Here is a 24,801-nt window from a genome sequence, read left to right as displayed (position 1 = left end):
AAGTAAACTATGAGAAGAGGCATACTTACTCTCATAAGTAAACTATGAGAGAGGCACTTCTCATAAACTATGAGAAGTGGATAGAGGGCTGACCTCGAAAGTGAAGAACTACTGAGTTCAGATCCCACCTCTGAGATTTACCAGATGTGTGACTGACTATAGACAAGTCCCTTAATCCCTTTGAACCTATTTCCTTTTCTCAAAAATGAGGATGATAATACCTGTAGTATATACTCAGGATTGTTGTGAGGCTTAAATGAAATAATTCAGGTAATGTAGCTTTTTAATTAATGATAAATATCAGCCATTTATGACCTTTCCTTCTAAATTAATTCATCTATTTTCATAAATATTTCACATGTTTGACTGAACTTTTAGTTCTCATGTTATCATCAGTAATGAAAGTATTGGATTAGCATTCCACTCTACACCTGGATTAACTTCAGGTATAATCAGATACACAAACATATTATTATTAATAATAGAGGCATTATGGTGTAATAGATACAGTGCTACATTTGAAATAACTAGACCTGAGTTTAAATCCTAGCTCTGTTACTTTTTAACTGTGACTTTTGGTACATCACAACCTCTGTGGTCGTGCCACTCAGGGTTATTGTATCTATATAGTGAGATAATATTTGTAAAGCACTTTGCAAACCTTGAAACATTATATAAGTCCTGTTATTATTATTATTTTCTCATTTATAAAATCATGGGTTTAGACTAGATGACCTTTAAAGTCCCTATTAGTTTTTAGTCTCTGACCTTTTGGAAACACAGAATGCTTATACCTTAGATATTGGAGGTAGCCAACTAAGTATCTTGGAAATAAATGGATTTTTCATATAAGTTCTCTCCCATTTCTCTTCATCAGAATCATAAGCCCTATGGTGAGAAAACTAAACACTATCTTTTCTGTGGTCTTCGTTTCAAATGAAAGTTTTAACTATCATCAAGGAAATTTAGTTCTAAATCTTAGAGATTTTGTCTTTCAGCTGGCCTCATAGACAGCTGCATAGAACAGATGAAACACATCCATGCACAACTGAACTTAGATTCCTTGAAGCCTAGGAAAAGGGGGCCCAAAAGAAAGGTAACTATAAAATCTACAAGTTTGTTATAAAAAAGAATGGATTTAGTTAGAGTCCATTTTTCAATATATTCATTAGATTCTTTTGGTAGGAAATGACACAATACAGTTTATTCTTAATTGAATATTAATCTGGTTATATGTAATGAGTGATCAGATGAGAGAAGAACATACTGATCGATGTGCATTACTTATTTGTAAATGATATTACCAAAGTCTTAAGAATTTACTTATAAAATATGTCTAGTTTCCTTTTGTTTTTCAATGCTTTGATGGATCCTGCATTTCTGTAATTTCAGTACTTCTTATAGTGATTGCAACCCATCCATACCATATGACCTGGGGCATATCAGCTCCTGTCTATATCATACTGCAAATCCTCTATGGCTACAAGTGAGAGGAGACTCTCATTGTTCTGGAAGCCATTCTCTAGATTATTTAAAATTATGTAGTCAATAGTAGAAGAGTCAGTCAGTACAAATAATTTCTTGCTTTTCCTATCTAACTGAACCATCTCCTTTCCCAGTCATATGTCTGATGATATCACTCCCGTGCAGTTTTTCATTGGTCATGTGTTTCAGCCTGCTCACATCCAACAAGCACCTCTCTTTTACTCTTTGGATGCCTTATAAAACTGAATTCTTTGGAGACGTAGCATTCCATGATTTACAGCCAAACAATATCACTGAAATAACAGAACTTTCCCATATTGTTCCTTCTCTACCACGTTTCTAGTATGCTAGTCATATTCCAGATGGAGTAAACCTTACAAATGATAAGTTCATTAATCACCTTGACATGTGAAATATTTTTATACATCCTAGAGTAAAATTTATTTCATAATTCTGGGAAATTAAACTAATTCTGTTTCATCAAACTTTTGCTCTACAAAGCTGGCATTTTTTTTATAAATTGAGATAAATTTTTTATAAATTGAGATAAAAACTGGCTTTAAAAGTAATTTGTATCAATGGTACGCATATTTGTCATAATCTTCCTTGCTCTTTTTCCCTGTGCCTCTTTGAAGTAGAGACCCCTTACTTCATCATTGAGAATGTCAGGCAACACCTGATGTGATTGAAAACCTTACAGTACCTGCATCACTTTATTGAAATGAAACATGAAGCCTATTATATGTCTCAATTCCTCTGTGCTTGATAGAACAGAAATAGCTTTTTGTGGTGAATGAGTTTGCTGAGATATGGTCATCTTTCAGAAGTGGTTAGCTTGTCAGCATCTTCAAAGTTACAGTGGTCAGGCATGACTGAAGTTCTGCTATTTTATAACATGAACCAAAAGTGGGGTACTGTATATAAAAATATATGTATTCTGTTCTTATGATATTTTTCATTTGTTTTTTATTCAAACAGGAAAATGGTTTTAGGAAGGAACTAAACATTGTCATGCAAATGCTAAGAAACTGCCTTTACCAAAACAGTGAATATAAAGTAAGTAAAGTTGCCAACAGACTTCTGATAGCAGTAATAAGCCTAAGCAGTTTGATTAGTGTAAGGGATAATATAAGATTTAAGTGAAAAACTTCCTCAAATTTTATTGTTTTTAAGTGGTGCAATTGAATATTTCATAAACCTAGTACTAATAAATGAATCTACCTCATCAGAAATATTCTCATTCATTAAAGCTTTATATACTTTTCTTGCTTATATCATTTCTTTAAGTTTGTCATTTAAACATTGGCATCATACAATTGAAGCAGATTTCTATTTCTTGTTAGTGTATACCTGATTTATTTCTGGGAATTCTAATTTTACAGTTAGTAAGATGGAACAAAAGGTTAAATAATAACATGATATGAGATTTTGAAAGATGTTAATCAGAACATCTTTTAATTGCATTTTTACTTGTCAGTAGAAAAAGTGAGTGTGTTTCAAATACCATTTCTTGTCACTCGTTTCAGTTATGTCTGATTCTTTGTGACCCCATTTGGGGTTTTCTTGGCAAAGTTAGTGGAATGGTATTTCCTTCTCCAGCTCATTTTACAGATGAGGAAACTGAGGCAAGCGGGATAAGTGACTTGGCCAGGGTCACACAGCTAGTAAGTATCTGAGGCCATATTTGAACTCAGATCTTCCTGACTCCAGGCCCAGCACTCTATCCATTGCACCACCTAGCAGTCCCTCAGATTCCATACAAGAGCATATATAAAGCTTGTTGAGAAGTATCATGTTTTTAAGTCTAACTACTAAAAGTCAGGAGTTTTTTAATTTTAGTTCTGAGGCTGTAGCTACTTTATTCAGTTTCTGTTTTCGATATCTGTAAAATAGCAGTAATATAGGGTAATAATATTTTGAGGGTTTTATTTTGACCAGAAGATAATTATGAAATTGATTTAGAGTTTTGGACCATTGATCTCTATTTGGTTAGCACTTTTATATGGAACATTAAAAAAAAATCCCCAATTTGAATGCTAAAACTTTAGTAAGAATGAATGCTAAAATATTAATATGAATGATAATATCATAAATATTTCTTTCTTTTATCAGCTTTCTAACTTTGTTGTGGAAATGTGATAATACCAGTATCTGGAATTGTAGTACATGATATAGTTGTATTATGTTCAATTTGGGTATAAGAGCAGACATTCAAGATTGTTTGAATTATGCTGGCTTTCAGAAAATATACTTGAAAACTATTTCAAGTATATGTGACAGGTTAGAAGTAGATTGAAAGTTATTATCAAATATCTAACACTTGAAACTTCCAAGAACTAAGAAATGTTCTTCTGTTTTCTTGATCATGTTATCTTTAGACTTTTACTTACATAGTACCTTAAACAGCAGTCTTACTTTAGAAAAATCTTAACACTTGGGGTGGCAAGGCATCTCGTTAGTTTGTACTATTGTTTTATCAGAAATATGTGCTTGTGTGTTAGTCTGTAGCCTAACCCTTTTCAAAACCACTTGGGAGCCGATGATGAATATTTTCACTATTTACTTAAGTCACTGTCTATAACTATTCATTCAGCCAATGTTTACTGGGCACCTGCTGTGTGAAAGACAATAACGTCATTAGTTTTATCATATTGATTACTTAAGTATGTTTGCACAGCAGTGAAATGTGTTAAATCACAAGAACATCAATAAATAAAATATAATATCCTTAATTTTTTTTAATATGTTCCTATGTATTCTTTGTGGAGTACTGAAGTTTGCTCACTAGATAAGCTCTGGCTGCAAAGAACTATCTAATAACTAGATTAGTTATCATTAATGTAGCTACCACTTTTGGATTATTCCAGCTGTAATATAATCCAAATGTATATGGAATCATTATCAATCAAATTATCAAAATATTTTCTGAGTTACTGGAGCTAAGAACAAGTCAGAAATGGGTTAATACATTAAATAAAACTAATTTATAATTTTTTTTTTCAAAATTTCATGAGATTAGGAGAGATAAACATATACTAAGGTAGAACTGAATAATGAGGGAATCAATCAAAATTTTCCAATATTTGTACTTAGGGTTTCTTTTTTTATTTTGGATTTTAGTTGTATGGTTTCCAGTTCCTATTACAGCATGTTTCATTTGTTATGGCAGTCCTTTTTTGTCACTGTTATCTTCATTATGATCATTCCTTTTTCTCCGTCAGCACTATCACAAGCAGTTATATTCATTAGGTTAGTCTGTTTCTCATGACAAAAGTATCCTTATTCCAGTTCTTTTATCAGTGGGATTTTTTATAAATGAATGTTCTTTATAAACTTTCTCAAGTTGTTTTTTGGCTTTTGGGGTTATCTATTTTTCTAGAAGAGTCTGATACCTGAAATTGAGTAACTTTTTTAAATAATTAGAATTTAAGTTTTATATAAATTCAGTCCTATGAGTTAATCTTGTAATTTAGTTTTGAACCAATAAAAAGAAACTTTCCTTGTGTTGTCCTTTTTAAAAACTGGATATGTTGTTTAATATTAGGCAATAGTTTATTTTAGTATAATCAACAAAATTTTAGACTACAATACACAGATTCCCCCATTGAGGAAAAAGTATTATGAAGTGAACAATAATTTTCATGATAATAAACACTGAAATATCCTGAAATGGCTTCTGAATCATTAAGGAAAGATTATATGAAGTATAATTTATGTTTAATGGATTTTTGAATAATTAGAATATAATAAAATCCATTTTTGGTTTATAAGGCAATTTGATGTTAATTGGAATTTGTAATTATGTAGAATACTCGTTGACCATTTTGTGATAAGTAACACTTGAATACATATCATTATTCTAGCATTGTAGACTATAGCTGTTCTTATCCAAAGAGAATACAATCACAGTCACTTTTAAAAATGAGTTCTTGACAAAGGCCTGTTCTATGTTATGACAGCTAAGTGTGGTACCCACTGTTGAAGGGAAATATTGAATCCTTTTGAAATATGTGTACTTATTCTTAAATCTTACTGCTAATTCTCACCAGGGAAGGGATTTTTTTTTAAAAAAAGTTGACAATATTGTTTCTCCTCCATTTTATTTCAATGTCTAGTTTTCATGTATTCTATTTCATTCTATAATTACTTTCTTTCTGAATCGTTTTATACTTCTATACATTTCTATTCCAAGTGTGGCAAATGAAAATTCCAAGAGACAGCATTTCCAGGTAATTAATAATCAATTTATTAATTACGCTAGCCAGTAATCAGTGAATTGATGGTTAGCAGTTTCTCTCAGTAACCAAAGATACCAAGGGAGTTCCTTCTGATAGGAAACTCCTCTGACAAGTGAAACTTGACCTGATTGGTGGACAATTAATGAGGAGGTAGGCTAAAAGTCTTTGGCTCCTCCTGGTGAGAATGTGGTTTGATTGTGAGTCTCGGCAGCCTCCAGAAATCTGGACAGGGGAAGCCATTTCTATCTGGATCTCTCTGCTACTTTTCTCCTTCATCACCTGGGTTGCCCTGAACTCTGATGGAGGGGATCAAGGACAAGGAAATATGTTTGAGGGTGAGGCTGGCTTTTGTTTACAGAATAAACAAAAGTAAGGGTCTTTGCCTTGTCTCTGCCCAGGTAGATGCCTTGGGGCAGGGAGATTACCTTACTCAGTTATACCCGTCAGAGACTGACTGACCTTTTCAGAAGTGGGGTTTTAAGAAAAATCGAAGGAAAAGGATGGATCACAAATTAATAATAAGTTATTAACAAAATAGCATAATGTTAATTTATCTCATAAATCATTCTGTATTTTCTTCAAAAGGCAACAGCACTTCAAGCACATCTTGTTCCTCTCATACATTCTTTTTGGCCTTGGTTTCTACTGGATGATTCATTGATGAAGGTGGCTCTGCAGCTGCTTTGTGTCTATACTGCAAATTATCCAGCTGGTAAATATATTTGTTAAGTATTTATTAAACTCCTATTATATGCCAGTCACTCAGCTAAGTGCTAGACATACAAATAGTCCCTGCCTTCAAGAAGCTTATATTTGAATGGGGGAAGACAACACACAAAAGGCTGAAAGGCAAAGTGGGGAGAGAGGAAAGCACCTGACTCGGGGTGGGCAGGGGGCATGGTGGAAAAGTTAGAGAGGTCCCGAATTAATGAAGTCAGGTGAGAAATGAAGAGATGTGTAAGTTTAGCTCTCTCCTTAAATGGAGGTTTTGGAGTTCATGATTCTACCTTCTAGTCAGAGGGAGAGAGGATAGTATATATATACATACATAAATATATATGCACATACACATACACATACATATGCAAATAATATAGAAACACAATACATATATGTGCATGTGTTCATGTATGTATGCATATATATCAGCATATGTTATTATAACATAATATTCCTGCTATATATAGTTCACTGGTATATTAATTTATCAAATGTCATAATAAGATAAAAAATATATTTCCTTAGTTATCTATCTTATTGAGTATTTAGTGATATAAATATCACATCATACAAGATTCAATTTATCTGTCTCACTGGTACCCACCTGCTTTTGAGTGAGAATAATTTATCTTTTCCCAGTGCCTTCCCAACTTTTTCCGTTTTTTTATTCAATTCTTTCACTTTAAAAAAAATGTTACTTTCCAATTACATGTAAATTTTTTAACATTAATTTTTTAGAAATTTTAGTTCCAAACTCTTTCTCTCCCTCCTCCCCCGTCCTTGAGAAGACAAGAAATATGATATCAGTTATACATGTAAAGTCATGTAAAACATTTCCATTTTAGCCAGGTTACCAAAAAAAAAATACATACACATAAGAACTAGAAGAATAAAAAAAATTAAAAAAAGATATGCATCAATCTGCATAGTTTATCAGTTCTTTCTCTGGATATGGATAGCATTTTTCATCATAAGTTCTTTGGAATTATCTTGGATCATTTCCCTAATCAGAGTAACTAAGTCTTTTATAGTTGATCACCCTTACCATATTAGTGTTACTGTGTATGATGTTCTCCTGGTTCTGCTGAATGTACTTTGCATCAATTCATGTAAGTCCTACCGGATTTTTCTGAAACCATCCTGCTTGTCATTTCTTATAGCACAATAATATTTCATCACAATCACATTCCACAACTTGTTTAGCCATTCCCCAACTTATAGGCATCTCCTCAATTTCCAATTCTTAGCTACCACAAAAAGAGCTGCTATAAATATTTTTGTACAAAGAGATCTTTTTATCTTTTCTTTGATCTCTCTGGAATACAGACCTAGTAGAGGTCTTACAGTTTTATAGCCCTTTAGGCATAGTTCCAAATTGTTCTCTAGAATGGTTAAACTAGTTTCAACTCCACCAACAGAGTATTAGTGTGCCAGTTTTTCCGTATCTCCTCTAGCATTTGTCATTTTCCTTTTCTGTCATGTTAGTAATCTGATAGGTGTGAAATGATACTTCAAAGTTGTTCTAATTTGCATTTCTCTAATCAGTAGTGATTTATAACATTTCTTCATGTGAGTGTTGATATCTTTGATTTCTTTTTTTTGAAAACTACTTGTTCATGTATGTATGCCAGTCACTCAGCTAAGTGCTAGACATACAAATAGTCCCTGCCTTCAAGAAGCTTATATTTGAATGGGGGAAGACAACACACAAAAGGCTGAAAGGCAGAGTGGGGAGAGAGGAAAGTACCTGACTCGGGGTGGGCTAGGGGCATGGTGGAAAAGTTAGAGAAGTCCCAAATTAATGAACCCAGGTGAGAAGTGAAGAGAGTGTAAGTTTAGCTCTCTCCTTAAATGGAGGTTTGAGAATGGCCAACTCTGCATTTAAGAAAGAAGAGGTTGAGTGCTTTCCTATTGTATCATGAATTTGTTCTTAAATACTTTCACCCTGCTTCTTATGTTGGTGCCTACAGACATGTTTTTTGAGGTACAGTGGCAAAAGTTGTAAGCTGGCAATCATGTTTTCCTCCACCTATTAAAACAGGAGATATTTACTGTGTATTTTATATGGGTCCAGGATTCAGCTGAGTACTGAGGGATACAAAGGAAATAGGAAGCATGGTTCCTTCCCATCAGTTATCATGCCATCTCATTAGGACAGATCACAATGTACTAGATTAGTAAAAGAAGCTTTCTTGGAGGAATCAGGACTTGCCTTTCTTAATCTTTGCCCGGCTGAGTTCCTTCCTATAGTTTTTGGTAGCAAAATTCAGCTTTGTTGTGATTTCTCCCATTTTTCAAACTATGTTTTGTGTCAGTTATTTGTTTTAATACTTTTTCTCCCCATTGCAGTATATGCTTCTTGAGAGAAGGGTTTATATCATATCTATTTTTCACAAAAGAACAGAGTTGAAAAAACCTTAGAGGCTACCTAATTTAACACATTTCTGAAAAATCATACCCTCTTCAACAAATGTAAAATGTTTATCTCTGTTAAATATCTTCTTTAAAAAAACAATGTTCTAACCTGTCAAGACCATTTTGAATCCTGACTGTTACCTGTTAGTTATATGCCATCTATACTTTCTTCCAAGTCAGTAATAAAAAATTAAATAGTAATAAAGTTGTCATGAAACCAGTAATGCTGAGCTATTAGTCTGGCCAATCAACTGATTCTGAATATACTTAATTTTTTTGTTGTCTAGCCCATGTCTTTCCATTTTTTTCCTGATAAAAATTATGACTGACTGTCAGGCATTTTGCTCAATCTATATAGATTGTATCTATGGCATTTCCTTGGTCATCTTGGCTTCTTATATTGCAGTGTTCATGATAAGTATTTGCAAAAAGATTACTGTAAAGGAAAAGATTACTGTAAAAATAATTGTATTAATATACCAACATCTGTTGCAGAAATTGAAGAATAGAGAAATTCTACAAAGAACTTAATAAGACCCTCAAAGTAAAATTAGTATTTACCTTAATACTTGATGACTTCAGTGCACAGGTGGAAGTAGGTGAGGGTTACAAGGAATGTATTTGAAAATAGGGATCAAAAATAAGAAACAAAAGGTAAAAAACTACATAAAAGGCTCCCACCTTATATATTTTCTTCGACATATTAATCAGAAGACACTGGATGTACTACCAAATGACACCACAAAAATGATATAGATTATATTTTAACAATAATAATAATTCACATTTATATAGCATTTTAAGACTGGCAAAACACCTTACAAATATTATCTCACATTATCCTCAGTATAACCCTGGGAGGTACTAGTACACCACTGACTTATTGGAGGAAAAATCGATATTAGTGCAAAGCTAAGAGAAAGCATATAAATAAGAAAATGGTGTGGTGTGTAATTAAAATGACTCCCTCCTGACGTCTTTAAACAAATTTTAATAACAATAAATGGTATATGGACAAAAAAAAAGGAAATAGACACAGACAGATGATTCCCTAAAGCAATTTAGCTGATGTAAATCAATTGACATAACAAGGAGGCAAAAAAGAGCCCAAAAGTACTTTAGTCAGCCAATATTTTATTTACTTGTCAAATGGAGAGATATGACAGCTAAGAGCAACAAGGATTTGGAATATGAACTCATTTGAAAAATATCTTATGGAGAAAGATGATAGATTCTGGGCAATATTTTCTTATTAAAGAGAGAAGCAGTAAAAAATAAAGTCAGTTTCAAGAAAACTTGGTAAGAGACTTATATAAAAAAAAGTTACTCTAACGGCTTTTAGGGATAAAATTAGAAGAGGAAGGGGAAGGGAATAAGCATTTATATAACTCTTACTATGTGCCAATACTGTGCTAAATGCTTTAAAAATATTATTTAATTTCATCCTCACAGCAACCCTATGAGGAAAGTGCTATTATGATCCCCATTTTCTAGTTGAGGAAACTGGGGCAAACAGAGATTAAATAAATTGTCCAGTGGAAATGTTTTACATGATTGCACGTGTATAACGTATATAGGGATAGGGAGAGGGCAGGGGGAGGGGAAAGAAGGAGCGAAGGAGAGATAAAATTTGGAACTCAAAACTTAAAAAAAAAATGTTAAAAAATTGTTTTAACATAATTGGGGAAAATTATTTATATGTATTGTTTGTATATGTATATATTACATACATTATATGTATGTGTGTTTACACACACACACGCACACACACACACACACACACACACAAACACACACACAAACACACACACATAAATTGCCCAAGTTCACATAACTAGTAAATGTCTGAGGCCAAACTGAACCTCAGGTCTTCTTGACTCCAGGCCTTGCACTCTATCCATTGCACCATCTAGGCTTAAAAAATATAAAAAATGGAAAAGAGCACAAAAAAATTTTATAGCTTTTTTCCTTAACTATTGAGAACATTGAAGACCATACTTTGACTCTAACATCATAGTCCCAGATTTGCTTACAGAGAAGATGGAAATGGCAGTAAAGAGAATAAAGATAGGCAAAGCAACTGAAATAAACCAAATTTGTAAGAAGGGAGCTCTGTGCTAGAGAAGAACAAAGTTATCAAGGTAGTGAGGGATCATTTCATAAGATATCCAAAGAAGATAATAAAAGCATGGGAAAATTTTGGTACTTATTAATCCTGAATGAAAAGTGACTGAGAGAATATCCACATCTAGTGACCTATGTACCTACTTCACCACTAGTGACTCCCTCACTTGTTGATATCATCAGCTCCTATGGATTTAATTTTCATTTCTATGCAGATGGTTTCCAAATCTCCATATACCCCTAGTCAGTTTACTGAGATCCAATTCCACATGGCCAACTGCCTTTTGGAATTGGATGTCTTAGAGGCATCTCAAACTGAACATGTCCAAAACAGAATCCATTATCTTTCCATCATCCATCCCCTCCTCCACTTTTCAAATGAAGGTCCCTTTACTGTTGCAGGTCTTGTACTCACCTGTATTTGCAGCATTGCTGTTGTTACTTCCACTCACCCCACACATCCAATCTGTTGCCAAATAGTGTGTTTCTTTCTGCACAACATCTTTTCTCCACTAATATAGCTACCACCTAGTTCAAGCTTCATTATCTCTCACCAGGACTAATTCAGCAATCTTCTTATTGGTTTTCCTGCCTCAAGTCTCTACTGTTTAAGTCATCCTCCACAAATCTATCAAAAGATATTTTCCTAAAGAATAGGTCTGACCATGCATCTTTGTCCTCCTCTACTCCACAAACTCCAGTGGCTCTCTGTTATCTCCAGGATTAGCTATAAATCCTCTTTTGGGCATTTAAAGTAATCTATAATCTTGTATCCTCTCCTCCTGGTTGCAGGCTCCTTATACTTTGCTCCTGTTTGCACACTCTGATATTGCTATATTGACTTCCATCCTCTTCTTTGCACATGACACTCCCTTTCACTCCTGGAATGTTCTTCCTCAAATCTGCATCTTAATTTTTCTGACTTCTTTCAAGAATCAGTTAAAAGCTTATCTTTTGAAAGAGGCTTTCCTTGGTCCCACCAATTACTGGTGCCTCCTCCCTCTGAGGTTACTTTCCATGTATTCTGTACCTATCTTTTATGTAACTAGTTACTATATTTTTTCCTCCATCAGAATGAGAGCTCTTTGAAAGCTAGAACTTTCTTTGACTTTTTTTTGCATCCTTAGGATTTCACAGTGCCTAGAATATAGCAATCAATAATATATGTTTGTTGACTGACATAAGTTTAGGAGAATTTTCCAGGGAAGTGCACTAAATGGTATGTGCCTAACTCGGTATAACATTTTTTTTTAATATATTTTCTTTTTTATTTTCTTCCCAATTTTTTAACATTTTTATTTAAAGTTTTGAGTTCCAGATTCTGTCCCGGTCTTCTCTCTCTCTCCCCTTCCCCCTTCTTGGGACAGTAAGCAATTAGATTTGGGTTATACATGTGCAATTATGTAAAACATTTCCATGTAAGTCATTTTGTATAAGAATACTCTAATAAAAGAAAAAAGTGAAAGAAAGTGAAAAATAGCATGCATCAGTCTGTTTTCAGTCAAATCAGTTCTTTCTCTGGAGGCAGATAGTATCATTAGTCTTTTGGGATTGTCTTGGATCATTGTATTGCTGAGAATAGCTAAGTCATTCACAGTTCTTCATTGAACAATATAGCTGTTACTATGTACAACATTTTCCTGGTTCTGTTCACTTCACTATGTATCAGTTCATGTATGTCTTTCCAGGTTTTTCTGAAATCATCCTGCTTGTCATTTCTTATAGCATGATAATATTCCATTACAATCATCAGTATAACATTTTTACTAATGACTTAGATAAAGCCATAGATGATAACAAAATTGTTGACTACTCAAAGCTAAAAGAGAGTATTAACACATCAAATGACCTAATTAGTATATCAAAAAGGTCCTGAAAGGGCAGTTGTATAAGGATATAGTTGTGTTGTTCAGTCACTTCAGTCAAGTCTGACTCTTCATGACCCCATTGAGGTTTTCTTGGCAGAGATACTGGAGTGGTTTGCATTTCATTCTCTAGCTCATTTTACAGGTGAGAAAACTGAGACAAATAGGGTTAAGTGCTTTGTCCAGGGTCACACAGCTAGTATGCCTCTGAGGCTGGATTTGAACTCAGGTCTTCCTGACTGCAGGCCCAGCACTGTATCCACTGTGCCACCTAGCTGCCCTTAACCATATGGTATGGACCTACAAAGAGAAAGCTGCTCCTTCTCTTAGTTCATCAAGGCAAGTATAAATGAAATAGTCTCCAATGAAAATTTCATGAAGGCATATTTTGGATTAAGTCAAATGTTAGTTAAAACAAGAAAATATAAGGAGAACTTATGGAAGAGGCAGAGCTCCTGGTGGCGTTTGCTCAGTATAGACTGGGTTCTGCTGGTCTCAATGGATGGTGTTTGATAGAGGGATAGTAGAGGCAAAGTAAACTTGGAGAAGAATAGAGCTAAGCTGGACAGAGGTGAGAGAAAGGAAGCAAAGGAAGGGGATTTCTTCATATATTTAGAATAAAATATGGTAAAACCACTAATGAAGACAGTTTAATAAATCATTAGGCCCAAAACAGAAGTATGCACACAAACATGCTGTTAATTTTGTGCTTATTGTTTTTGGTTGATGGGCAATAGTTTATAACTAGATTGTAAAACTATGAATAAATTGTAAAAAACTGTCATTCTTTAAGGTTGCAGTTCTCTTTGTGGGGCAAGTTGTGTACAATATCCTGGTCAGCCTGCATTTAGAGGAACACCAAGTAACTCTTTGATGCTTTGTATCTTAAAATGGGTTTCCCATATGACTTCTGAGAATCCCACAATTCAGCAATTGGCTTTTACACTCCTTGCAAATGTTGCCTTATCTCATGACTGTAAAGGAGTTATTCAAAAGGTAAGCATTTAAACTGTACTTTGTATCCTAAACAAAAATATCCAATGATTGAATCTATGGCAAAAAATAATACTTTGAGTACCTAATCACACAAATCTCAAATTCCAGAACGTGTGAAAATTAAATTATGTTTTTAAGATACTGTTTTTAGAAATTCATAAAATTAAGAGATGTACTTTCCTTAAATGTAGTTGGCATATAGAAATTATTGGGAACTAGTATATAGAAATTATTGGGAACTAGTATATAGAAATCATGAGACTTTTTTATTTCACAATTTTTTTGCCGTAAGTGATTATTTTGCACTTTCAAAAGTGAAGTTCCAAGACAAGTTTTTATATTATTTTGGGATCATAAAAGTGATAAACTCTATATTAGAACTGTTAGCTACACCAAGTGATAATAGTAAGTTAAGTTTAGATTGACAAACTGCTTTCTGAAATCAGAGGATTCATCACCACACCCTTTTAAAGCCATTTATCACTCCCTCTTTTTAATGTAGCAGTCTGCTCTCTGAGGCTGTATTGCCAATATTCTGACCCTTCATTGTTGATTTTGGCTTCATTTAGTTTGTGAATTGATAACGTTGAACAAATGTAATGTTGCACAATGCACTAAAGCACAAATGGACCACTTTTCAGGCTGTAAATTGGTACAGTATCATCATAGGTTCTGCTTTGTATTCAAGGCTTTGACCATTTAATTGAATATTTAGAATAATACATTTTCAGGCTGTGTTAGATTCCTGATTTTAAAAATTGATTGTTAGATTTTCTATAATGTCTATTTCTATGGGTAAATTGGTGTCATAAGTCATTATAAAACTATTTTTGTTATTTTTCTGTCATTTGTATACTAAGACCAAACACAGAATTATTAACCATAAAGGAAAAGGAAGAGAAGAGGATTGCCATCTACTTTGCCTTCTTATATAATGAAGACTAAGCAGAAATACTTTTAGCAGTCTGAGTGATAGAAAAAACTATATTCAATTGTAAATTATGTGTGACCAATTCCCCTGTCCACTCCATCTTCCACATCATGCCAAATTGATATTCCCAAAGTGCATATATGACTATGTTGTTCCTCTGCTCAAGTGGTTTCAGTGACTTCTAATTCTGTTTAAGATAAAATAAAAATTCCTCTGTTTGGCATTTAAAACCCTTCACAATCCATGAATGTGTTATATTCCTCAAGCCCACAAAATTGCAGACTACTTGAGGGGAATGACTATTTCACTTTTGTATTATTATCCTTAAGGCCTTGCACATAGTAGATATTTAACAAATGTTTATTGATTGATTGATTTCAGATAGGAAATAGCGATAGAATGGATACATTATATTTGCAAATTACCTTTGCAATACATTTGTAAGTAAATGGATCAGACAGCTCCCAGACCAAGCCAGAACAACTAACAAATAACCAAGATACTTGATTAGAATTTTATTTCCTTTTCCTCTCCTTTCTGTAGTATAATTTTTAGTGAGTAGCCAAATAGACAGAAAATAGATAAATGAATAACAATCAAGGGGCTAAAACCACCAGTCACAAATGGAAAAATCAGTCTTGAATAATTGAGATTTTAAATAAGTTCACCCCATCCCTCGTTAAGAAAAAAATTAGTAAAAAATAAGATTTTAAAAGTTTTCTGTACTTTCCTTTGTAGTTTCTACCTAGAAATATTGCAGATTTGTTTCTGAGAAGATATTAGTGGAAAGGGGAAAATAATATTGGGAATAGAATATAAGAAGACTAGCTAATTAGCCATCAAGGGACTAGTGAGATAATCAGGAAAATGTTAAGTCTCAGGAAGAAAATAACGTTGTCTCTATCTCCCCCCAGAGTAATTTCTTACAGAACTTTTTATCTCTGACGTTGCCAAAAGGAGAAAATAAATGCCTTCCTGATCTTGCCATTCTTTGGTTGAAGTTCCTTTTGAACATTTCCTCTGACGAAGATGGGCAACAAATGATTCTGAAACTCACTGGCTGTTCAGATTTACTTGTCGAGATGAGCAAATATAAACACAAAAACACCCCCCATTTACCTCTTCTTATTCTTCATAATATCTGCTTTAGTCCTACAAACAAACCCAAGATACTAGCTCATGGTAAGTATTCAAGTAAGTATGTGTATATATCACATGGGTAATGTTAAATATTTGGATATCAGTTAAAATAATCTGCATATTGGCCACATGTTTATAAAGAATTTTATAATTTATCACCTAAAGCAAGTGCAGAAATGTGCCATCCTTGGCAGATGTGAAGTATGAGGGCATGGGAGAGGTATGTTTCACAATATTTTTTCCACTTTTTTTTTTAACTTCATTTATTCAACTCAACAAACCTTATAAAAGGTTACTGTCTGCAATGCTCCATACTAAGGACTGGGGATGCAAAAATGAAATAAAATACAACTCCTCTCCTCAGAGTCTTGTAATCTAGTCAAAGAAAATAAGACAAATAACTAAAATACAAGTTAAAATGTAACATGCATGTAGGAGAGAAGATCATTAAGATTCTATTTCATGTTTTGTCATGTACATATCTGTATGAGATGTTTTTACTCATACTTTAATATGATTTCACCAGTGTGTGTACTCCTACCAATGTAGTTTCTAATCACACTTTAATAAACAGTTTTGTGAGTTGTGTCAAAAAATTAAAACAAAAACCAAAACCCCATCATGACATGATGGTCAGCTTTATGGTGATGAGTTTATTCAAACTTAGGCTGGTGCTCATGTGATAGTCTGATTCCAGACCCATGCTCCAGACTTTTCTAGCTTGATGATGGGACATGCCAGAATTGAGCTCCTTGGTATAGCCTCTAGGAATTCAGTCATCACCATTTCATTATGAGACATTAGAGTAGCACTTAGTGGAGGATTATTATCCAAACTGGGAAATTTAAGGAGAGAATTTAACTTTAGTTATCTCAGATTAATTAATATTGATTATCCTATTATAAATTTTTATAAATCCCATTGTGCCTTCCCAAAACAAGCTAACTGGTCCCTTGGTCATCTCCTCTGTTTATCATACTGGTTGGGCTATCCTACTATTTTGTTATTTTCTTTTCATATGCCTCCCCTTTTGTGTGTCTACATGTCTCCAGAAGCTACCTTCCCCCAGGGCTCACATTCATTATATAGTTTTTTTGTGGGGACTTTTTGTATTGAAGCTGTTTATTGCCTCTGTTAAAATCTCTTTACCTTTCCATAAATGTCATTGTTTTGAGAAATGAAAAGGGCTCAGATGTTCTACTTTTTAATCTCTTTATCTATAGGATTTAGGTACTGCTATAGCAGCTAGAAAAACAACAGGAAAATTACCTCATTATGTATTATTCTGAGGCTACTTCTCCTTTATCTGTTTTCCTGAAGAGAGACTGCTGGAGCTCACAAGGGTTGGGGGAAGAGAAAAAGCTAGGATTTGAAAAATATACCCCTTTTTCAGTGGGAGCTATGGAACGTGGCTGAAACAATCTCTTTGACGATCTGTCAATTAATCTGTATCTTCCAGTACAGCAAATCTTCATCTATTGACTAGAGAGCCCTGGATTAGATAATCTAAGATTGATTATGATAAAATTTTACTTCGGTATTGAAAATAGAACCAGAAAAAAAATCAGGGCAGTTATAACTGTCATATCATAAGTGGACTATATTGGAAACATATCCTAGGGAGACTTTTTCAAACTACAACAGTTTTAAAAACTCAAGAATAGTTTCTGGGAAGAGAATTGAGTGAGCTAATAATTAAATTTTTTTGTTTTGGTTTTAGTCATCTTGTTTTTAAATATTTAGAGATTTATTTTATAACACATGAATAGTTTCTAACAGTATCCTCCCCAGCAACATTGTAGGAGTGCTTTAATGAAATTACCTTTTGAGGGTCACATATACTATACTTTTTTTTCTCAATCTGTTATGTATAAAACCTGAATTTTTGAGTTTGTATTTTTTTTAGTATGTATGTATATACAGAGTAGTCCAAAAAGACTTTTTACACACACACACACACACACACACACACACACACACACGTACAATTGTAAAGAGATAGCCACTTGAAAGATTAAGAAAATACAGAGGAAGTGTTTGGTATTTTACATGAATGGAAAATAGAATTCAATTTTCAATATGAATTCGTTATAGTACAAGTATATTTCACTTTATAGAATAGATGTGTTTCTAAAATAAAGTGACTGTAAATCCAGTTTCTCTAAGTAGGATCTTATTTACTCATTGATTTTAAAAGAAAATAAACTTAGAAGTGATTTACAGTGGAAAAATGTTTTCCCTAATAGTTAATAAAAAAAAATTACACTTTAGAATTCATCAATACTTCCCTGAGTATTGGCATAAAGTAAAATGTAAAATATGTCAGTGGTGAGAGTACCCACTTCCGCTGATAAAATCACAGATTTATCAAAGGATGTTGCACACCTTTTAAAAATCACATGTATGAAATAAGGTGGCTAATGTAGTGCAGTGGGTAGAGTATCAGGCCTGGAGTCAGGAAGTCTCTTCTTCTGAGTTCAAAACTGGCCTCAAACACTTACTAGCTGTGTGACCCTGGGAAAGTCAGTTAACCCTATTTCCCTCAGTTTCCTTATTTGTGAAATGAGCGGGAGAAGGAAATGGCAAACCATTCCAGTATCTTGGCCAAGAAGACCACAAATGGGGTCTGGGAAAGACAGTCACGAAGTGCAAATTATAATAAATTTAAAATAGTATTCTAGTTGATGTTTTTTCTGGAAATAGAATTTGGAATATAGTAAAGTACCTTTATGCCCTTTATGTTGCTTGGTTCTTTAAACTTAGTTTTTAAGCTAAATATTGCTTTTTCAAACCCCTGACTTTATAAAAATGTTTATCATGTGTGATATCTCCTAATTGTGTTCTCATTTAATAGCCCTGGCTAGTAATTTATTTGTGTTTGTTTAGTAGTCTTCAGTAATGTTGAGGATTAGTTTATTTTTTCTGCATAACAGGCTTGAAGTATAGTGAAAAAGGATCATTATCATAATTTGCCATTTCTGCAAAACAGGTTTCCTTTAAATCGAGTGTACCTATATTGAGCAAATTATTATCAAATGGGATAATATACTTAAAGCACTTTGTAAATCTTAAAGCTATTATTATTGTTGTTAGTAGAAGTATGAATAAAAGGAAGAAAGTTAGATGGAGATGAAGTGTAAAAAAAGTCAGTTGAATGTGATCTTTTACTGATCTTTTGCATGGAAAAGGAACTAAATATTTCTTGAAGTTTCTTCCAATAGACCATGTTGTATTAAAGATTGTTATATGTTAAAATATATACTATACCAAATATATAAAATAATACTATCATTTTTCTATTACTTATAACATAACCCAAAATCACAGAAAAGACAGAAAGGGATGTATATGAAGTACTTTTAGTAACAAAATCTTATTTCTTCATTAGATAAAGTTATTTCATTGCTATCTACTTGTCTGGAAAGTGACAATCGAAATGTACAGAGAATTGGAGCAGCTGCACTTTGGGCTCTCATTTACAATAATCACAAGGTCAGTATTTGATGACATTATTTAATCAGGGTATGGGGAAAAGAAAGTCAAGGCTTCTAAAATGTATCCAGAATTACTAAAGATCTGGAAATAAGTTAGTCATATCATTTGTGTGCATTCATACAATTAATAAACTACAGATAAATCAAATGAAATCAATAAAATTTGATCATTTAAATATTCTAGAATAATACTTTTTTTTTTTAGTTTACCTAGTTAGTCTAAATTATAGGCAATATTGTTACAATACGATTCAATTCAACAAACATTTAAGTGACAACTTTTTGCAAAGGACACATTTTTCTGAAAGCTGTTTGAGAGTATAAAATATACCATAATAGTAGAAGTTGACCCAGTTTTGGGAAATATTGTTTCATATCTGAATTTAATAATGAATCTAGTTCTACGTTTTTAAGGCATTGGGTGCCTAAAGTGAGTGGATACTTCTCATTCCTTGCTTTACTTTTAGTTTTTCATTATAGTGAATCAATAAACATATATTAATCACTTGCTACGTGCCAGGCACTATCTTAAGCTGTGGGGATACAAAAAGAGGCAAAAAGATAACCTGTGCCCTCAAGAAGCTTATAATCTAATGAGAAAGACATATATATACAAAGCAAGCCATATACAGGATAACTACAAAGTAGTTAACAGAGGGAAAGCACTAGAAGTAAGAAAGATTGGGAAAGACTTCCTAGAAAAGGTGAGATTTTTAGCTGTTCCATGAATGAAGCCAGGGAAGCTGGAAGGTGGATATAAGGAAAGTATTCCATGCCATTGGGGGATAGCCAGTTAAAATCCCTGGAGTTCGGAGATGGAATGTATTTATGCAGGCCAGGTTAGATAATAACAGAATTATATGGATGGTAATGATTTGGGATTTATTAAAAGAAGTTAAAGATTCTATTTAAAGAAACTAGGCAGATAAAATAGACAATCATTCTGTATTTTTGTAGAATTATTGAATTATATTTGGAAGAGACCTAAAAGATCAATTAATCAATAAACATTTGTTAAGTTTGTTATTATTACCATCCATATGATTCTGTTATTATCTCCCCTGGCTTGCATAAATACATTCCATCTCCCAACTCCAGGCATTTTAAATGTCTACTATGTGCCAGACACTGTGCTGTGTGCTGGGGATACAAAGAAAAAAGACAATCCCTGCCCTCAAGGAGTTCAGCTATGTACAAACAAGCTTTCTGTAGGATAAGTAGGAAATAAGCAACAGAGGCAAGACCCTAGATTTAAGGGGAATTGGGAAAGGCTTCCTATAGAAGGTGAGATTTTAGGTGGTACATGAATGAAGCCAGGAGGCGGATATGAGGAGGCAGAGCATTTCATCAATTGGGGACAACCAGTTAAAATGCCTGGAGTTCAGCGATGGGATATCTTAGAAGGACTCTTCTCTGTAGTATCCCTAAAAAATAGTCATCCCCACCTCTGGAAAGCTTCAAGCATAGTTTGGAACTCAGTTACTTCCCAAACATGAGTCCTCCATCCCTGTTATAATCAATGACCACTCTTTGAGGCTATTCCATGCTCACATTTTTTCAACATCCTTACAAAAGTATTCAGAAAGGCTTTGCCAAATGCGTCAGTGAAATTCATGCTTGCTATGTCTTGTCATTCCCCTGATTTACTGGTCTATGTTAATCTATGTAGTCAGAAACAAAAATAAAATTAGTTTACGTGACTTGTTCTTAATGAATGTTTCTTGGTTTTTCACAATCATTGTTTCTCTTTTTAAATGTTTTTAAACTATTCTTTAATGATATACTCTGGTATTTTGCCAGAAATCAAAGTGGAGCTCACTAGTTAAGAATTTGAAGAAATGATCTCTTTTTTTCATAAACTGGGTTCACACTTGCTTGCCTCCAGTGCTATAGCTCCTCTCACATTTCAAATATCTCCCCCAGTGCCTTAACATCTTATCAATCCACTAGTTTTGCCTAGACTAAAATCCTTTTTTCTTTTTGATCTTCCTCTTCCCCCAAGCATAGCTTTAAATAAAGTAAACAAAATAGCCAGCCCTTTTTGTCTTTTTATCTTTATAGCAGACATTAATTCATTCTGGTTTTTTAGCTTTTCTGACATAATTCTTACAGTAATATATCCCTCTTTGTATTCTTCCTCAGTTATCTTCCTTCATGTTCATCTTCTACGTGTTTTGTTGGTTATTGAGTTACTTTTAGAGGCACATCATTCTTTTGAGGAATTCTTCCTTATCAGAATAATTTTTTTGTAAGAATTTTGCAACTGATAGCATCTTATCCTTCTTGAGTCAATTTGCCCCTTAAATTTTAACCTATAGGACTTTCAATTCTTTGAATTCTACTCTAAAAATCTAGGGTATACATCAGACTATTTCCAGACCCGCTCTCCTCTCCTTATGTATCACAAATTCTAAAATTATGTGATCACAGACTTTCCAAGTCTGTGAGGCACTTAAACTCTCTTCTTCCCTCACAAATGAGTGTGGTCGTGGTCCATCTTTATATGATAGATTCAGCCAAGGGTCTAGAGTCTCACTCTGCATTAATTTTATCTTTGTAAATTTCACTGTGGCATGAGGTGGATTATATATTGTTTTGACTAACAGCCTTGTATCTCTATAACCTTGCCTTGACCAATATTCTTTAAGCCACAGCTCCAACCACTTTTGGCCCTGAGGTCTAGATTTTCATCTTTTTTTTTGGTTTTGTTTTGTTTTGTTTTAGATTTTCATCTTGCTTGATTCTATTTGCAGATTTTCATATATTCTCTTTAGTCTGCTCTAAGATACTTGGGATAACTTTGCTCTCTGTGTGTGCTTGCATGCACATGGGTGTGTGTGTGTGTGCGTGTGTGACAAACATAGATCTCTTAACAATGCAGTTTTTAAAGGGATTGATTATGAAGCATAATGATTATCATATACCTTCCTGATGATTTTTGCTACAACTATTCTGAAATCAGTACTGAAGCTTTGCATTTCATTGGCTCCATCCTAATTTCACATATGTTTTCTGCATCTAGTACTACTAGCACATAAGTTACATAGCAATGTTCCTAGACAGCTGGTTGAAAAGTTACTTAAGATCTTCTGATGAAATGATGATTATGATGATGATGATGATGATGATAGGTTGGGAAAATCTGAAACCAATGCAGAGTGGGGGAGGAGGAAGAGGGAAGGGAATAAGTATTTAAGTGACTGTTATGTGCCAAGTTTGAAATGTAGAAATGAGACAATGTAGAGAGGAGAAGTGAAGAGTGGGCAAGAGAATATGACACCATAGTATCTAATGGCATATAAATCTCTAGTTGCATTATTATAATCTGTTTCTTATTTGATAACATAGCTCACTATTGACAGAATGTATCCCATGACATCTTGAGCCTTATAATGTGGGAATAAATGTATTGGAATACTCTGTATTTTCTACAGGCAAAAGCAACTTTGAAAACTCCATCAATAATAAGAAAAGTAGATAAAGCTTATGCTTCAGCAAAAAAAAGTAAGTTTCTCTCTTAGAAAATTTCTAGCTGTAGTTTAAAAGATGGTAACCAACAGTGCTGACTTCTGAGTAAATAAGCCTTTGTGCAGGGCACAGCAAAATGTCAATTTGCTAAAATGATGTTTTGCAAATGTGCAGATATTTATTGGTTGTCTATCCTTTTAAAAATTAAGCCTTTAGCAATAAAATCTGCTGGCAAATGTTTACAATGTCATCATTTCTTAAAATTTGGCTATGATTCTTCTCTGTCAATTTTTCCTTACTCTATTTCTTTTGCCAGTGTGCTAAGGAGATGTTTTTGTGTGATAAAAACTACTGCCCAATTAAGATTGACCTTGAACAGCAAACTCTGATCTGACATCAGTTTGTTAAATTATTGTATGACAAAAAAAGACCTTTACTCCTGTATCTAATATGTCATCTTGTCAGTTTGATCGTGCTATGAGATATGGGCTTACCATGACTTTGTCTTTTTAAAAATTTTTTCTGGAATTGTAAATTCTTTCTGAGCATCATTAGCTCAACTTTCTATGCTAAGTCATGGACCTTGAATTTAGTTTTTCCAGAGTCCAAAGGAGTCTGCTGACCATTTATTTGTTTCTTCATAGTTGAACTCAAAAGCATCATTCTTGCAAGCTATGAGCATAAATTCTAGAGCTGGTTAAAACTATCCAATGTCATAATGTTGTTTTTTTGGAGCAATACTATGCATTTGAGATTATATTTTGTAAATTGTTCAAGGGGGGTAGTTAGTTGTTTTGTTTCATTTTCATAAGTAGGCAAGGTGTACAGAAACCTTCACCAAGTCTTCTTTTCAGAGAAATAAAATTAAGGAATATGTGTATAAATACATATTATAATATTTATAGATAAAACATTTATATCATTTATTGCTGTCTTACTTTGAATTCCAAGTAGATGTTAAGGATGCTTTTAAAGTTTCACATATAGTATCAATTTCAACAGATTTGTTTTCTCTCATTTGTCTCTTATAGCTATCTCCGACCCTGATGCAAACTCATTAAATGTCTATTATTTAAAATGTCTGGAGAATCTGGTGCACTTCCTTCTCTTCACGTGAATGTCTTGTACTCCTCCATTTTGATTCCGATACTTACATGATTAGAAAAGCTTGATTCAAAGAGATACTGTGCACTTTCAAGTTCATGTAAACATTTTATACAAAACATTCAAAGCCTTTTGGAAGGTACTTATGCCTTGATGCCAAAAAGGAAGTAGAATTGATGATAGTCAAATTCCACTACAGTATAATGGAACCACAAATAGCATCTGACAAGATGATAGAAAATAAAAACATGGGAAAAAACTGTAATATTTTTTACTTTTTATATACAATTGCTGTTTGAAAAATCATATTTATTACCTATTTATCAAAATAAAATATTTGGGAAACGAAACTGATTGAAGTAATAATGTACTTGTCTCAGACTTTTGTTAGATTTCTCACTTGTAAATGGTAAGAAATGAAATAATTTTGTGGTCTAATTTCCTTGATTTAGCATTAGTCATAAAACTTATAACTTATCTGTCAGTCTAAGGTAAACATTTTATATGTATTTTATCCATGACATCTTAGATCCTATGCCTGGACTTAAGGAAATAATTATTTTTTTGTTCAACAAACATTTATGGAGCACTTACTTTGTACAAGTTACTGAACTAGGTACTGAGGAAGTAGTTGCTCCTACCCATTAGGAATTTATAATCTAGTGGTGGAAATTAGATATATGTGCATGCATGTATACATATATACCTGCAGGAATCTGTATGACAATACAAGGTAGAGTAATATTATGCATACACATATTTAATATATGAGAGATAAAAAACAAAATGTATAAGAATTTAGTGAAGGAATAGACCTTCTG

At 33.3% G+C, this 24,801-nt stretch overlaps 1 protein-coding gene across 4 annotated transcripts in view; it reads left to right on the top strand.

The window, feature by feature from the left end:
* RTTN (rotatin) overlaps positions 1-24,314 on the top strand; it is a 206,593-nt gene extending 182,279 nt beyond the window's left edge. For 3 of the 4 annotated variants that reach the window (XM_027852445.1, XM_027852446.1, XM_027852444.1), the window contains 8 exons: positions 999-1,096; positions 2,464-2,541; positions 6,309-6,435; positions 13,641-13,843; positions 15,689-15,956; positions 19,303-19,406; positions 22,843-22,912; positions 23,908-24,314. In XM_027852445.1, coding sequence (XP_027708246.1) covers positions 999-1,096; positions 2,464-2,541; positions 6,309-6,435; positions 13,641-13,843; positions 15,689-15,956; positions 19,303-19,406; positions 22,843-22,912; positions 23,908-23,993 — 1,034 coding nt within the window. In that variant the 3' untranslated portion in view covers positions 23,994-24,314. Of the gene's footprint in view, positions 1-998; positions 1,097-2,463; positions 2,542-6,308; positions 6,436-13,640; positions 13,844-15,688; positions 15,957-19,302; positions 19,407-22,842; positions 22,913-23,907 lie in introns of those variants that run through there. The other variant, XR_003568290.1, reaches the window with a different exon arrangement.
* The last annotated feature ends 487 nt before the right edge of the window (positions 24,315-24,801 follow it).

This window comes from Vombatus ursinus, unplaced genomic scaffold (genome assembly GCF_900497805.2).
Source record: "Vombatus ursinus unplaced genomic scaffold, bare-nosed wombat genome assembly UNPS02009573.1, whole genome shotgun sequence".
Classification (NCBI taxonomy): Eukaryota; Metazoa; Chordata; class Mammalia; order Diprotodontia; family Vombatidae; genus Vombatus; species Vombatus ursinus.
The sequence above is the reverse complement of the archived record's forward strand: the minus strand, read 5'-3'. Positions and strand labels throughout refer to the sequence as shown.